At 42.8% G+C, this 16,152-nt stretch overlaps 1 protein-coding gene across 2 annotated transcripts in view; it reads left to right on the top strand.

The window, feature by feature from the left end:
* Positions 1 to 117: 117 nt before the first annotated feature.
* The window catches only part of ITGA8 (integrin subunit alpha 8), a 184,875-nt gene continuing 168,840 nt past the window's right edge, over positions 118 to 16,152 (top strand). The window contains exons 1-2 of one of the 2 annotated variants that reach the window (XM_043478410.1): positions 118 to 1,025; positions 1,644 to 1,777. In XM_043478410.1, coding sequence (XP_043334345.1) covers positions 820 to 1,025; positions 1,644 to 1,777 — 340 coding nt within the window. In that variant the 5' untranslated portion in view covers positions 118 to 819. The remainder of the gene's footprint in view (positions 1,026 to 1,643; positions 1,778 to 16,152) is intronic. The other variant, XM_043478409.1, reaches the window with a different exon arrangement.

The following is a 16,152-nucleotide window of genomic DNA, read 5'->3' as shown; positions in this document are numbered from 1 at the left end:
TTTTGCCAGTCGTCACCACATTTACACAAGGCCACAGAAATTTAGGACCAAGGCATGTAACCTTCTCCACGTGTCTCTTAGAAAGACCTAAATACAATCTCCAGGATTGCTTTATTAGTTACCTCTGCATGGAAGTGGGGTGGAGGTGGCGGAGGAGAGGATTATTGGATTTAAACTTTACTTCTTAGTCACAGACTGCGTCGACTCTGAGGGATCTTTAGGCTGCAGAGGTAATGCCAAGATCTCGGCTTTGTCTGGCCTCTTTCCTCGTGGTGGGGTATGCTTTTACATCCTTCCATTTGGGAGAAAGCAAAGCAAACCCTCGCCCAAGGCTGAGTAGAGGCGGGCGGAGCGGCTTTTGGGGCAGGGGGGGGGGGGGGGATTGCTTCCAAAGCCAATGGCTTGAATTGGCAAGCGGGAGGCTCAGATAGTTTTTAAGATGCAACTGCAGTAGAAAGCCAACCCACGGAAACAGGCGCCTGGCGCCGGCCGCCCGCGGGGGCGAGGACTGTCGGTGAGTTACCGGCTCCGGCCCGCAGCGTGCGGGCCGGCCACTAGGAGGCGCCCCGACCGCACCGGGGCCCCCTCCCGCCGCCAGAGGAGGGCTCGCATCCCCTCCGCCAGCCCCCAGCCGCGGGATCCCGCGGCCAGCAGACCGCAGGGGACGCGCGGAGGAGCGCCCGGGGCTGTCACCGCGGACGCGTCGCGCGCATCGACCCGGGACCAGGGCTCCCGGGACCGCAGGCCGCCACGCCCGCCTTTTCCCAGCCGGGGTCCTCGGCTCGCACTGCCCGGTGAGCACCACCCGGCCGGAGGGCGATGTCTGCCCGGCCCCGCCGCGGTCCCCGGGGCAGCCGGGCACCGCCGCTTGCGCCCCTCTGTTGCTTCTCGGCCGCTCTGGGGATGCTGTGGTCCCCCGCCTCGCAGGCGTTCAACTTGGACGTGGACAAGCTCACGGTGTACAGCGGACCCGAAGGCAGCTACTTCGGCTACGCTGTGGACTTCCACATACCTGCCGCTCGCACGTAAGTCGCCCAGGTGCGGGTCCCTGCCCCTCTGCCGGGGGACCCAGGCCTGTCCCCGCAGCCTCCTGGCAGGCGATCCCGAGCGTCCATCCCGCTGCCCACTTAGGGTCCTGTCCGGTTCCCCGCCACCAGCCTCTACCCTCCCATTCCACCCTGGATGTGCCTTGTGAACTTTGAACCAGGGACATGTCACTTGCCTCGAATCCGAAAGTCCTGCGGAGCTCCAGGGACAAAGACTGGAGCATCGTACAAGGGAAACAGGACCGAACAGACTCAGGCCAGTTAAAACAACGACCACAACACGGTCTGTTTATACATAGCCTGTAACAATTAAGCGTCTGGGCTCAAGTGCTGTCTGCTATAAGCAGCTGGGCTCTGTCCTCAGCTAATTCTCACTACCTACCCCGCCGCCCCCCCCCCCCGCCCCGGCCCCCCACAATCTCTCAACTCACTGTATACATAGCTCCACCTAGAGAAGAATTAGGAATATTTGCACCCTCTTCCAAACCAGGTTTCAGACGCCCGTAGGTTTCCAAGAGGAAATCTAGTTTGACAGTCTGTCTCCATCATAAGTACGTTTCCGATTCCAAGGAGTGATTTTGTCCAACCTCTTCTCAGGGCGAGTGTCTTGGTGGGGGCGCCCAAAGCCAACACCAGCCAGCCAGACATCGTGGAAGGGGGAGCAGTCTACTACTGTCCTTGGCCCGCCGAGGGGTCTGCGCAGTGCAGGCAGATACCATTTGACAACACCAGTAAGTGATATTTGTCATTCTCAACTGTTGGTTCTGGTTTCAAGGTGCCAGAGCCACTGGGGAGTCAGGTCCCCACTTTTTTTGGTCGAATTTGGCCTTTGTGATGGGTCGGTGTTGCGGGCGGTGCAGGTTCGGAGACAAATCAAGCTTTTTAAAGCCAGAGTGAAGGAGAGGAAGATGTTAAGTGCACCCCAGAGAGGGAAGAGTATTTTGAGCTTGGGTATTTGAATGCATCCTGGTCACTTCAGTTCCCTTACTATTCTGAGATAAGGGTGTTCAGGGTGAGTGGCTGGTTTGGAGAAACACAGACGTTACTCCGTAATCTTGATTCTGGAGAGAATTTGGTTGTTTCCCAAGAACAAATCTGGAAAAAGACATAGCCTTAGAATTTCCAGTGCCCAAACTCTGGAGGCAAGAGTCAGCTGCTGCAGACCCAGACATCACTCCATGTTGCTATTTAATTCTTTACAGAAAGAAAGCATTTTCTTTCAAAATATTGGACACTGGATGCAAACTAGTACAGGCAGAGTGTGGATGGATTACATTCATTTCCAAAATCCCTAGACAGATGTTTCTTATTTAATTAAAGGGAAAATACATTTTAAACAATTCAGGCTGGTTATGTTTCCTCTGGTGTTTTCTCCTTGGGTCTTGAGAAAATAATCTAAACGTAATGCTTTCAAAAGCATTAACGCTGAATGTTTTAATTTGTACCTCCAAAACTTTATGAATTCAAAAGGTATATATAGAAAGCAAATATCTCCTTTCAGAAAAATGTGAACTCAATGTTCTTTGATGAACAATCAATTAAAATACCTTTTGCACGGTGGAACTATTTTATGACATCATTCTTCATTATTGTTATATTAGTATATATTTAGAATTTGTGTAGGATGTCAGTTTTCACAGAATTTTGATGAAATTGGATGGATATTTACCTGTTACCCCAACTGATTTGCATTTTTTATTTTAAAGGAGAAAATAATTTCCATTCTAAGAATGTGGAAGTAATGTCACAGAGAAAAGTCCTATGCAAGCATTACCTTGAAATATGACCAAATTAGGAGATACTTTATAAATGCACTTTAAAATTATGTTTTTTGTATGTGTCTATATATGGTCACAGTAGCTTTTATCATTTAATTAAATAATTCAGTTATTTCATACCAATTTTCATAAGCTTTTACTTTAAAGTTTAACTATTAGAAACTGGAAAAATTAAACCACTGGGTATTAATTTGTGAAAGAAATCTTTCAGTTAGTGGTTGAATCAGGACTTCAGATGCTTCTAAATACTGACTTCTAGCTTAATATTAAAATAAATTTCCTAAATCAGAAAAAATTACACATAAAATTAATGGTATTTTACTAATAAATATCAAAATCATTTGTATTTTTAAAGTATTTTAAGTGTAAGCCTTGATAAATAAAAACATACATTTTTGGCATTATTTGAATTTAAACTTAGCATTAGCATTTGGAGACATGTGATATGTTTTTACCGAGAATCAATCTATAGTCATGGACATGAATTTAATAACCTTCTAGAATAGTCCCATAACATGTCAACATATCAAATCAGTATCTGGTTAGTATATTTTTCCTTTGATAAACAAAGAATCAATGTCTGTTCAGGTAAGTCACACCTGAAGACCTAAATATTAATCCCAGGTGTCACAGATGAACAGATGAAAACTCATACAGACATGAGTACGAATTTTTAAAAACTGACCACTCCTATCCCAAAAGTTCTAATGTTACATGACAGTAGGTAACATTTTCCAAAAGTTCATTCGAAAGTAACTGTTTGGATCTTCGAATTCAGTTTCCCATAGAAAACTAATGTTGAAAGATTGTGCTTTGATTTCTAGAATAACCCACAGGAATGCACTTAACCCTTACTCTAGCTGAATTATATTTGCAATGAAACAGGAGGGGACAATCTAGTGCAATTCTGGCAATTAAATCAATAGGAAAATAGTAAGAATGCTGAGAAAAGATCAGGATTCCTTGGAGAAAAGACGGGGTAGATGGCACTTTCTGGGCAGGTTCTCAGGAAGACATCTGAACGTCTCAAAGGGCTTTTGAGATTAATGTTGTTGGTTCTACATTATGTCTTATTTTACTTCTAAATGGATGGAGTTTTTTGTTTTTTGTTTTTTCTTGAGAGATGCATGCATCCTACTATCTTATATTTGCAACCATAATCACTGCAATTTGAGAATTTGTTAATGGAACAAAATGAGGGAAAGAAACAGGGAGGTAGATAAGTGTTTCTGAAATAATTGAGCAAGAAATGGAAAAAAAAAAAAAACACAAGGCTGAGGAGGCCAAACAACATTAGTAAGAAATGAATGGTCTGTGATGGAATGCACAAAGCAGTGACCTGTGAAAGCCTATGGGAGTTTCCAAGAGCGAAGATGAAGAATGATTGAGAAAAGGAAGTTCCTTGTGTTAGCCATCAGGGGGTACTGTGGGCCCAGGAACCTTGGCTGCTCCTGGGAATGGGCTGAGAATAGTTGGGGGAAGAGGAATCAGAGGATTGTGGCTCAGGGGTTTGCTACTGAGTGGGAGCCAGTGCACTACACATCATTTCTACCAGTGATGTTATCCATGAAGCCCAAGACAGTGGAACTGCCAATGAATGCCATTTGAATGCCGTTTGCTGCAAAACTGTGAAAGGGAGGGACAGCAGGAGCCCACAGAGCTATTTCCAGTCCGAGTGTCAGTTTTGTGGGCAGAATATGATCTTGGAACCAAAGATAGAAGGCAGAAATAAGCATTCTGACTCTGGGTGTTGCAGTCAGCATTACCAGATGCATTGCATTCATTCATCACCTACTTTGTACCCGTCACTTATCCACATTATTTCTAATCCATACAATGAAACAACCATGTAAATCCTGTTTCATGAATAAGGAAAGTGAAGTCGCTCAGTCGTGTCTGACTCTCTGAGACCCCATGGACTATACGTATAGCCCACCAGGCTCCTCCCAATACTGGAGTGGGGTTGCTATGTCCTTCTTCAGGGGATCTTCCCGACCCAGGGATCGAACCCCGGGGCTCCTGCATTGTGGACAGACGCTTTACCCTTTGAGCCACCAGGGAAGCAGCAGACATCAAAGGTGTTAAAACAGATACATTCAAGGTCCCACAATGGTAAACAGTAGATGCAGTACTGGTCCTAACAGACTGCAACTTCAAGGTCAGATCCTGTGGAGCTGAGGCACTGGTCATCTTCCTCCGCCCTCCCCCACTTTCCTACCCGAAGTTACCTTCACACGTTCCAGTTAAAATGATCCTCCAGAGAAGATCTGAAAGGCGAAACAGTTTAGGTACAGGGTTATTTAAGCCAGAGGTCATGGAAGTTGCCATTGTCAGGGTGGGAATGATGGCTTGTGCAATACATGTCCCCTCAGAGTCCCCAGTCCCCATCCACAGTCTCTTGTCTTACTCTCTGGCCATGGGCAGCAGCCTGTATGTCCAGCATGCACCAACCCCGCCTTCCCCCCCAACCACCCCCACCGCCAGAGGAAGAAAAATCCCTCTGTTTGACAAAGTAGTAGCTCTGAGTGTTGGACACCCACAAATTGACATGCATGTAATAGTGTATGATGTATCAGGCATCAATAAATATCACATTGCAAATATTCCTTTGTACAGAGAATCCTGACTATCTCTTGTCTTCCACCCTGTCTGCTTTTACTATTACATCTGAATTCAAGACATTCTGAGTAAATTTGACCTTTTAATGATGTAGTTTCAACTTGTTCAGGCCCCTGGGGTGCCTACAAATTAATATTCGCTGTGGTAACCTACTCAACTCTCTCAACCTAGACACTGGAGGAGACTGGCCTATAATTTAGTCCCTGAATCTGGTTGTGATCTTGAACCTTAGTTTATTTAAGGTCAACTGCCTGTTTTTTTGTAAAGTCTGCCTTTGAGTTTGAAATTTTTTTCATTAAATAGTCATTGATTTTATTTGTACTTTATCCTGTAACCGGGATTTTAAAAAAAATTACTTCTCATCATAAATGCAAAAACAGAGGAAGCTGGGAATTGCCTAACACTTCAAATGCATGAATACTATTAAAATCTGTGGTCCTTTCAAGTATGGAAAAAGGAAACTTTCGGGAAGCATATGGTGGTGGGGGAGGTGCAAAGTGCAAAGAGTAGATAATTTTCCTGCTCTGTGCAAAATCAAGTGGCTCCAAAAATCCCCTTCTCTCATCTCCCTTCTGTCTTTCCCCCTTACTTCACTAGAATAAAATTCCCCCACCCCCAAATTGATTTCTTTCCTTTTTGGTCCTAAACTGTGCCCCACGTCTTAAACGTAAAACATCGCATCTGCCAAGTTCATGCCTCTCCTTTCTAAATCTACTCCAAGGTTCATTGTTTTTCTACTTCCTACATTTTCCAAACCCATGTGTGGATTATAGAAAAAGCCCTGAATCACAGCTCCCCAGCTAGAAGAGGGGTGAATGAAACAGACACTCCATCTTTGCAGTGATAAGAAGGCAAATTGCAACAATGGTAACAAAAGCATAGAACGCAAGCATTTGATTGTTTTAAATTCTCAAACGAAACATTTTGAGGAGAAAGATAATGCATGAGCTAATAAATGATCATCATCACAGCATTAGTAATACAGCTGGGAAGGCTCCCTATTAGAGACCCACTTAAAGAAGAAACAAGAGGAAGTGGGAGTACCACTGAGATTTGGGAGTCATCTGAGAAAGACTACCAGAATTTGCCTGATCTTAATTTAGCATCTTATATATATATTTAAAGCTTAAAATGGAGGACAATTTGGTTAGGATATTTCAAAGCTCTAGGAAGCTAAGATTTTTTTGGGAATTGTGTTGTAGCTTGGAGACCGGAAGCCTTTGTTGGAGGGGGCAGGCAGGAGTCTGTTTTATTTTGTGTCGAGGGAGCCCACAATAAGAAGCAGCTTAAAGCATCTGGTGCTGTGATGGGTACAGGGTTGTATTTTGATAGTATTGGGTGTGCCCTTCATGTGAGGGTTGGGAAACATATTGGTCACATAAGCCTTGCTTTTCTAACTTCCTCAGAAAGAAATCAGTTTTTGTTCAGTATCAAAGCAAATGGAGGGCATAGCTACCTCCAGTAAATGACAGAGGAAATAACAGAAATGCGATAGAACTCAGACGGCAGAAATCTGGACTCTGGTGAATTCAACTGAAAGTGGAAAAAAACGGTGAAAGCCCAATGATAACCTGCACCTTTGAGAATTAATAATTGCCAGAGTTAGTGTTTTACAACTTGTACACTTATATATACATACACACACACACATACATGCACACGCATACACACATGCATACACACATACACATACACATACATACATGCGCATACACACACACTCTTTAGGGCAGAAAGCTTACTCTGCCAAGTACTTCTCTTACTGAGTCATCAGGGGTAATTAAGCTGGAAGGCTTACTTACTCTAGAAGCAATTCACGATGGCTTTCAAATAGGCTCTGATGGGCTATCATCTCAAGCTGACAGATGCAACCAGCATCCCTCAGCTTCTCTCAATTGACTCAGACTTTCATGTGACAAAATGCAATGGCTATCAAGTCCTGACATGAGCCGGGAGGAGGCAGTGGTCCCTACAGTACACAGCCCCGGAGGAAGCAATTAGAAAAAAGGAAGTCCTTGAAACTCCAACCAGAAATGGGAAACAGATCTGCTCTATGGCTAGTTGAGTAGAAAGAGCATTAGGCGCCTGTTGCTTAATCTGCAAAATTCTTTCAAGAGTCTGGAAGTGTGTGTGATGGAAGAGGCTTCCAGGCTCTTGGCAGGAAGAATCCGCGCAGCAGCTGTGGCATTCTGGGAGAAATGTAGGAAATTGTCTTGAAACTGTTCTGAAAGCAACAAAAACAAACTGGCACATTGAAGCCGGCTGGTTGAGATGTGAGCATTCAAACTTTACCTGTTGTGTATAGAGTATTGTATCTGTGAGTTGTGTTAATGGAAAGAGTTGCTGACATTCCTAACAAGCTGAGCTCAGCAGTGCCCTGAAGGACACCATCCAGAAACACAAACACAGATTTTTGAGGAAGAGAGATAAAAACTAATTATAGATCTTATTAAAAGTGCTCCCTTTTAAAATATTTCATTTTCAAAATTCAGTTTAAATGCACCTTCAGAAAACATATTAGTGTATCAAGCAAGGTGTACCTGTATAATGAAGCACTAAAATAGATTAAAAGTAGTTTTGATTCTGGGTTAAGTTATATGAAGATTTGAGGTAGATAAGCAAATTGTGATGCACAGATAGGCATTTAATACTTTAAACACTGGTGTTGCTCTGTTAGGGACCTCAGCCAGGAAACTCTCAGACTAGTTGAAAAGGAAGAGGGCTTAACCCCAGCCCTGCAGAAAGGCCAGCTCCTGGATCTCTGAGATTTGAACCCAAAGGTCTGCAAGTTGAGAAACTCTTCTAGGTCCACAAACACTGGTGAAAGTGGTCAGTTACCCTTTTAATTGTCTTAGTAAAAGTAAAGCATAGGTTACAAAAATAAGTCTTTGCAGAAATAGTTGGGCTTCCCCAGTGGTTCATCCACCTACAATGCAGGAGACGCAGGAGACATGTGTTTGATCACTGTGTCAGGAGGGTTCCCTGGAGGAGGATATGGCGACCCACTCCAGTATTCTTGCCTGGAGAATCCCATGAACAGAGAAGCCTGGAAGGCTACAGTCCATAGGGTTGAAAAGAGTCAGACACAACTGAGTGACTGAGCATGCACACATAGAAATGGTTGCCAGGCATTGGAAGCGAGAAGGAGGGGTGGTCTCCAAAGGGGAAGACTGAAGGAATTTGGGGAGCTAATGGAACTTCTTATGTCCCGATTGTGATGGTGGTCCATAACTATAGGTATGTATCAAAAGTTGTTGAACTGGGAACTTTGCTGGTGGTCCAGTGGTTAAGAATCCATCTGCTAATGCAGAGGACATAGGTTAATCCCTGGTCTGGGGAGATCCCACATGCCTCAGGGAAGCTAAGCCTGCACGCCACAACTACCAGTCTGCACTCTAGAGCCTATGTGCTGCAATAAGAGAAGCCACCACATTGAGAAGCCCTTACACCGCAATGAAGAGTAGTCCTTGCTCGAGACAACTAGGGAAAGCCCGTATAGAGCAATGAAGACCCAGCGCAACCAAAAATAAATAAATGAATACAAAGAAACAAGATTGTTCAAAGAAAAAAGTCATTGAACTGTACATCTCCAAGAATGAATTTCACTGCATGTAAATAAAACCAAAAAGAGAGAAAGAAAACATTATGGAGTATGCTAGAGAGTTATATATTTGATATGATATTAAAGCTGGTTGTATGGCCATTGCTATGATCATGTGAGTTTAAACTGTTAGACTACTATCTGATGTGATAATAGCTGGGAGTATAAGGACACAGCCCTGAAAGGCTAAGTAAGTCACCTTACTGCCCCCAAACAGGGGAAAACAGTATGTCAGCTCATCACGTAGGACCCTCTTTACCATTCTTTAAAGAATACTATGATCAGGATGTGTGTGGCAACACACCCATGTGAATGGAAACATGCTGAATCAGAATAAATCTTTGCAATGAAGCATCATATTTGGTAATTCTCATGTCGTTGCTGAAATTCAGGCATGGGATCTCCCATTGATCATCACTGAACTAAGGAGCTCTCACTTCAGACACATTATTGTAGTGACCAAAATTCATGTAACTGCACTGCAGGGCATTAACTTATTCACATTATATCAATTTTATTCTTAAGCTCTGATGCTTGACCTACAGACACAGATCTGTGTGTGATATTGCAAAATTCTCTGTATCAATCAGCCCTGATTTCAGGACAGGTTGAAATGAGAGAAAAGGACATACACCACTGCAACAGGAATTGGTTTCTTTGAGAACCCTACCCAGTTCACATTACTCACATCATCTCACTCCAGGTGGAGGTCAGAGCTAACTCTCCGCCCAACCTGCCCAAGTTATGGCTCCATTTCTAGTCTATTATCATTCCCTGTGATTTGCCCACATGTCTCTGTCACAGGCCACCCCTGCCTCTTGGCTTCCACAGGACATCATGGCAAAGCTTACCTTTCAAGCATGTTACATACACCCATGTCTCTACTCACTCTGAGCCTATGTCCTGGTTCCTCTCTCATAACCACGCAGAACATTTTCTTTTCCAGCAATGATTTTCTGGTATTTTTCTGGCTTCTCTCTTCCTACAATTCCCGATGGAAAATGTGTTTCAGAAATTCTAAAGTTGCTGCAAATCCTAAAAATATCTTAAAATCCTAAAAAAAAAAAAAAAAAAAGGATGAGGGCATAACACTGAAAAATAACATTTTCAAACATCCTAAATATGGATGTATATCCCATAAATGATGCTATAAATCACACAATTGGGTATTATAGAAACTTAAAAGTGAAGCCCACCAAGAATCAAGATTAAAATGGGGAAATGCTTTTGTTTTAATATTAAGTGAAAAAAATTTCAAAATTGTGTCTACAGCCTGTGGAAGAGCACAGAGGAGAAGGGCAATTAAAACTGTTCTTTTCTTCTTTCCCTAGTGCATTTATTACTTATTTTTAAAAACCATGAACAGGTATTCATTTATGATCAGGAAAAATAATAATAAAACAAAACATGCAAAGATTTCTAGATGAAATTATTGAGTTCACTGAAGTATTATGAAGATTAACAGTGGAAGACCACGACTCAGGTTTTGTGTTGACTGAAAGCAGTCTTAGTGGTTTCTTGTCTTGGGTATACATGGTAGAGTGGTTTATAAATGTACTTATTTATGTATAACTGCTTATGTTTCAAAATATTGACAATCAAGGATGTTTTCAATGACAATTGTGTGTGTAAAAATAAGAAGACACTATTTATCACCTGTTTCTATTCTAGATTCTACATCAATAGAAACATAAGCTTGGTGGTCTGACAGTTTCTAGAGACATTTATTTATTTATTATTATTATTTATTTATTTATTTGACTGTACTCAGTCTTAGTTATGGCATGTGGGGTCTTAGTTGAGGCATGCAAACTTTTAGCTGCAGTATGTGGGGTCTAGTTCCCTGACCAGGGATTGAACCTGGGCTCCGTGCATTGGGAACATGAATTCTTAACTTCTGGACCACCAGAGAAGTCCTGAGACTTTTAGAATAAAGAGAGCTGTTAGCAGGGGGCAAACTGTCTTCCCGAGTCTTCCAGAAACACCCTCACAGACACATCCAGAAATAATGTTTAGTCAAGTACCCAGACATTTCATGATCCAGTGAGGCTGACACATAAAATTAACCAGCACATCTTCTTTGTGACTCACAATATGTATTCTCCTAGAAAAGGCACTGAGAATTTGTGAACTAAAGAAACCCATTGGATTTGTAGGATAGAATATTTTTTTGACAGTCATTATTTCTCCTCATATCTCTTAAGCCAAAGAATGCCCAGGGATTACTCTAGTATCAAATAACCCCGGATCTCTTGGTGTAAACCAGCCAAGATTTATTGCTTGTTCACGCTGTCTGGTTTATATGAGCTGGAGAAGAGCCTCTGCTTGTACAAGTGAACCAAAGACCTGGGCTGATGGAGATTCCTGATTGACACATGCTTTCAAGGTCACTCTAACTGGGAAGACTTATGGCAAATTGCACCTCGTCTATTAAAGCTCTCACATGGAATTGACATTTACTGCTTCTCCTCATGTTTGGTGGCCAGACTACTCCTAGGAAGTTGGCCATGCCATCTTATTTGAATATCTAATTATTTGAATATTTGATTATCTTTGTGTTAGATTGGTGTGTTTATGCACACTTGTCAAAGTTGTTTATACACAGTTTTTAAAAGAATACTAGAAATGCTCTAGTATTTAATCTTTGCAAATGTTATTAAAACAGTTTTCTTCTACCTTTTTTTTTTTTTGGCATGCTGTTGGCAGTATCTTAGTTCCCTGACCAGGGATTGAACCTAGGACCCGAAAGTGAGCACAAAGTCCTCACCACTGGACTGCCAGAGAACTCCCTAAAGTTGATTTTTTTTTTTCTCTTTTTTTGTTGGCTGCACCTTGCAGCCTGCAGAACTTCCCCAACCAGGGATCAAACCCATGCCCCCTGCAGTGGAAGCATAGAGTCTTAAGCACTGAACCACCAGGGAAATCCTAGTATTCTTTTATTTCTAATGGACATACTCTGTAGGACATATTTTTTGGAGGCTCTGAAATAAAATAGTTCTTTGGGGCTATGGTTCTAATCCTTAAGTTTGTGGTAAGGAGCAGACAAGACACGTGGCAAAGAAACAAAGGTGTTCCTATCAATAGATGCAAAGATAATGGGTGAAATGCACACTGACAGTAACTCCTCAACTTGTTCCAACTGGCATCCAGTCTCTGGCACAGATACTGACTAGGGAGACTGAATACCCTTCATCCTTTAAGTCAGGCTCTTTGGGTGACATATTAAATCTGAATGTTTTTTTCCCTCAAAGCACCCTTTGGCTTACTTTAATTCATTTTTACTTACAAAATGCAGTTGACCCTTGAACAACAGGGATTTGGCCTATGCCAATCCACTTAGGACATGACTTAGTGACTGAACAACAAATCCACTGAGGAGGACTTCTTTTAAAGTAAATACCACATTATTACGGGGCTTCCCTGGTGGTTCAGAAGGTAAAGAATCTACCTGCAATGTGGGAGACCTGTGTTTGATCCCTGAGTCAGAAAGATCCCCTGGAAAAGGAAATGGCTACTCACTCCAGTATTTTGGCCTGGAGAATTCCCTGGACAGAGGAGCCTGGTGAGCTACAATCCATGGGGTCGCAAAGAGTCAAACATGACTGAGCATCTAACACACATTATTACAGGATCCTCAGATGGTTGAGTCTGCAGATGCAGAACCTCATTATGGCAAGCAGACTATCTGCCTCCGTAAGGGCATCTGGGCATCTGGAAAGGAGAACATCTGAGGCTTTGGTATCCATGGTGGGTCCCAGAACCAATCCCCAGAGTTGCCCAAGGGTCAACTATGTTCTCTTAACAAACAGTAGAGTTGAAATTAAAGCTTAGATTTGTTGTCGTTTTAGTTGCTAAGTCGTGTCCAGCTGTTTTGTGACTGACTACATGGACTGTAGCCTGTCAGGCTCCACTGTCCATGGGACTTCCCAGGCAACAATATTGGAGTCTTCTGCAGGGAACCTTCCCAACTTAGGGATCAAATCTGAGTCTCCTGCATTGGCAGGCTGAACCACCAGGGAAGCCAGTAAACTTAGATTTAGCAGTAAAACCAAATTTCAGCAACAAGAGAAATGTTAAGAACTCTCTACAAGCAGTTATGGTCCTTGACCCTGCTTGTATGGCCATGAACTTACCCTTATGGAATTTACAATGAACAGCCAGTGACAAGTTGACAAAAAGTATGGTAAGGCCAAAGGGAACAGAGAGTGGTGTGTGTGTGTGTGTGTGTGTGTGTGTGTACACACAGGCGCTTTTTTCTGATTCACTTGGGTATTATTTTCCTGTTGCTGCTGTAACAACTTACCATGTACTTTGTGGCTTTGAACAACACAAGTTGATTATCACACAGTTCTGGAGGCCAAGTCTATAATATTAGGTCTCACTGGACTAAAATCAAGGTGCTGGCAGAGCTGTGCTGCTTCTGGAAGCTCTGGGGGAGGATCTGTTTCCTTGCTTTCTTCAGCTTCCAGAAGCTGCTCACATATCTTGGTTCATGGCCCTCTTCCATTTTCAAAGCCAGCATGTCAGATTGAGTCCTTCTTACACTGCTCTTCCTCTGGTTCTTCTTTTCTACCTCCTTCTTTCACCTTAAAATATCTTTGTTATTACTTTGGACCCTGCAGATAATCCAGGATCTTCTCCCTATTTTAAGTCAATTGGTTAGCAACCTTAATTCCATCCACAAACTTATTTGTCTTTTGTCATGCAGCCTAACATAGTCTCAGGTTTGGCGTATTAAGATGCAGACATCTGAATTTCCCTGGTGGTCCAGTGACTGAGACTCTGCACTCCCAATTCAAGGACCCTGGGTTCTATCCCTCAGGAGAGTTGGAGCCCATATGTTGTAACTAAGAGTTCACATGCTTCAGCTAAAAGATCCTGCATGTCACAGCTAGGACTCAGAGCAGCCAAATTAAAAAAAAAAAAAGAAAGCAAAAACATATAGACATCTTGAGGGCTATTATTTTGTTTACTAAAGGTGGTCAGAGAAAGTTTCACTGAAAAGGTGATATTTGAACAGAGGCCTAAATTAAGTACAGGAAGGAACCATGTAGCAGAAGGAGGGGTAGTTCTAAATTGTAGGAGAGTCGGTGTTAAGTCTGGAGAGAAGAGTGTTCTTGGGAAATGGAGAAGACCCACTGGGTTAAACAGAAGTCAGTCAGGAAAAGAAAGATAGAAGATGAAACAAGACTATCTAGCACCTTAAAAGTCAGTAGGACTTTGGGTTTTATTCTAAGAGTGATGGGCAGTCAATGGTGGTTTTGAGGAGGCAAGTAACAGAATTTGATTATATTTTACAAAGGATTGGTTTAGTAGAGTGTAGGCAACCACAGCAGATGCAAGGGGATAAGGTAGGAGACATTCCCATCATGTGGTGATAGAAAAGTGTGGTTTGGGTTGAGTGATAGCAGTTAGGGTTGAAAAATGGTTAGATTTTGGATTTGTTTGAAAGTGCAGTTGGTAGAATTTTCTTTATGGATCAGATAAAGGGTACAGAAGAAAGAAAAAATTTGATCTGAGTAACTGGAGGAATGGGACTGAGACAGGAAACAGAGGAAGGAGCAAATCTCAGAGAAAGTATCCAGTTGAGTCTAGATAGGAGAAACTGGAGATGTTTATTAGGTGTCAGAATGATATCACATAGGAGGCTGGATAAATAAAAAAGTTCAGGCAAGAGGCTTGGACATTTAAATGTGGAAGTCATAGGTGATATTTAAGGCCATGACTGATGGAGTTAATGTGAATGAAGAGAAGTGAGGAGAAACAAAGTGAAGCAAAGAGAAGAGAGAAAGGGAGAAGACAGGAAAGGTCATTTTTTTATCTTCATATTTTTTCTAAATTTATTTATTGTTTTTGGTTGCACTGGGTCTTCATTGCTATGCACAGGCTTTCTCTAGTTGGGGCAAGTAGCGGCTACTCTTCCTTGTGGTGTGCAGGCTTCTCATTGCAGTGATTTCTTTTGTTGCAGAGCATAACCTTTAAGCATGTAGATTTCAGCACTTGCAGCATGTGGGCTCATTAGCTGTGGCTCCTGGGGAGACTGGACCCCACTTCCCTGGACTACCAGGGAAGTCTTAGAGTCCCTGACATTTAAAGAACAATCAATGTTGAGGAGGATGTATAAGTAATGCTAACAAGAAGCTGCTGGTTAGGCAAAAGAAGTCAAGAAGCCAGTGAAGAAATTCATCTGAAGACTTCCCTGTGGACCAGTGGTTAAGAATCCACCTGCCAATTCAGGAGACATGAGTTCGATCCCTGGTCCAGGAACTAGATCCCCCATGACTCAGAGCAGCTAAGCCTGTGTGCCACAACTACTGAGTCTGTGCTCTGGAGCCCAGGAGCTGCAACAAGAGAAGCCGCCACAACAAGAAGGCTGTGCGCTGCAGCTCGAGAGGAGCCCCTGCTCACCGCAGCTAGAGAAAAGCCTACGCAGCAATGAAGACCCAGCACAGCCAAAAAAAAAAAAGAAAAAGAAAAGAAATTCATGTCAGTTGGAGTGAACTCTGAACATCTGATTTGATAATGGAAAGTGACAGCTGACAAAAGCAGGTGCGGTGGTGTGTGTCGGGAAAGGATGAGAAAAGACCAGCAGGAGACAGCCAGTCTACAGAGTCATTTTTTTCTCAAGGAGTTCTGCCCTAAATGGGACTCCAGAAATGTAATCATCAAGGAGACATGATAGTGTGTTTGTGATCTCATAGGAGCTCTCCCATCCAGTGGGAAACGATGATGCTGATTACAGGAGGAGAGGGATGTGCAAAACAGATTCCTAAGTAAGTGTAAAGGGATGAGTGGGACTTTACATGGATGGAGGTGCTGGCTTTGGCGGAGCATAAAAGTGGTCCATCCTCAGTGAGCAGAGAAGGCAGAGTGGGAGTAGGTTGGTGGGTTTGGTAATAGAAAGAAGAAAGCGATCCTTTTTCATTTCTTCTATGTTTTCAGTGATGTAAGAAGCAAAATTATCAACTGAGAGTGAGCAGGTAGACAGAGAAGGCTGGGATAAGGAGAAAAGTTAAATAGTAATAGCAAATGGCTGAATGAATTGAGCAACCAGGGACTGCCTGGTAGTCCTATTTAAAATCTGAATTTATTTGGGGAAGGAGGTGAT

This window comes from Cervus canadensis, chromosome 10 (assembly GCF_019320065.1).
Source record: "Cervus canadensis isolate Bull #8, Minnesota chromosome 10, ASM1932006v1, whole genome shotgun sequence".
Classification (NCBI taxonomy): Eukaryota; Metazoa; Chordata; class Mammalia; order Artiodactyla; family Cervidae; genus Cervus; species Cervus canadensis.
This window is presented reverse-complemented; position numbering and strand designations above follow the sequence as displayed.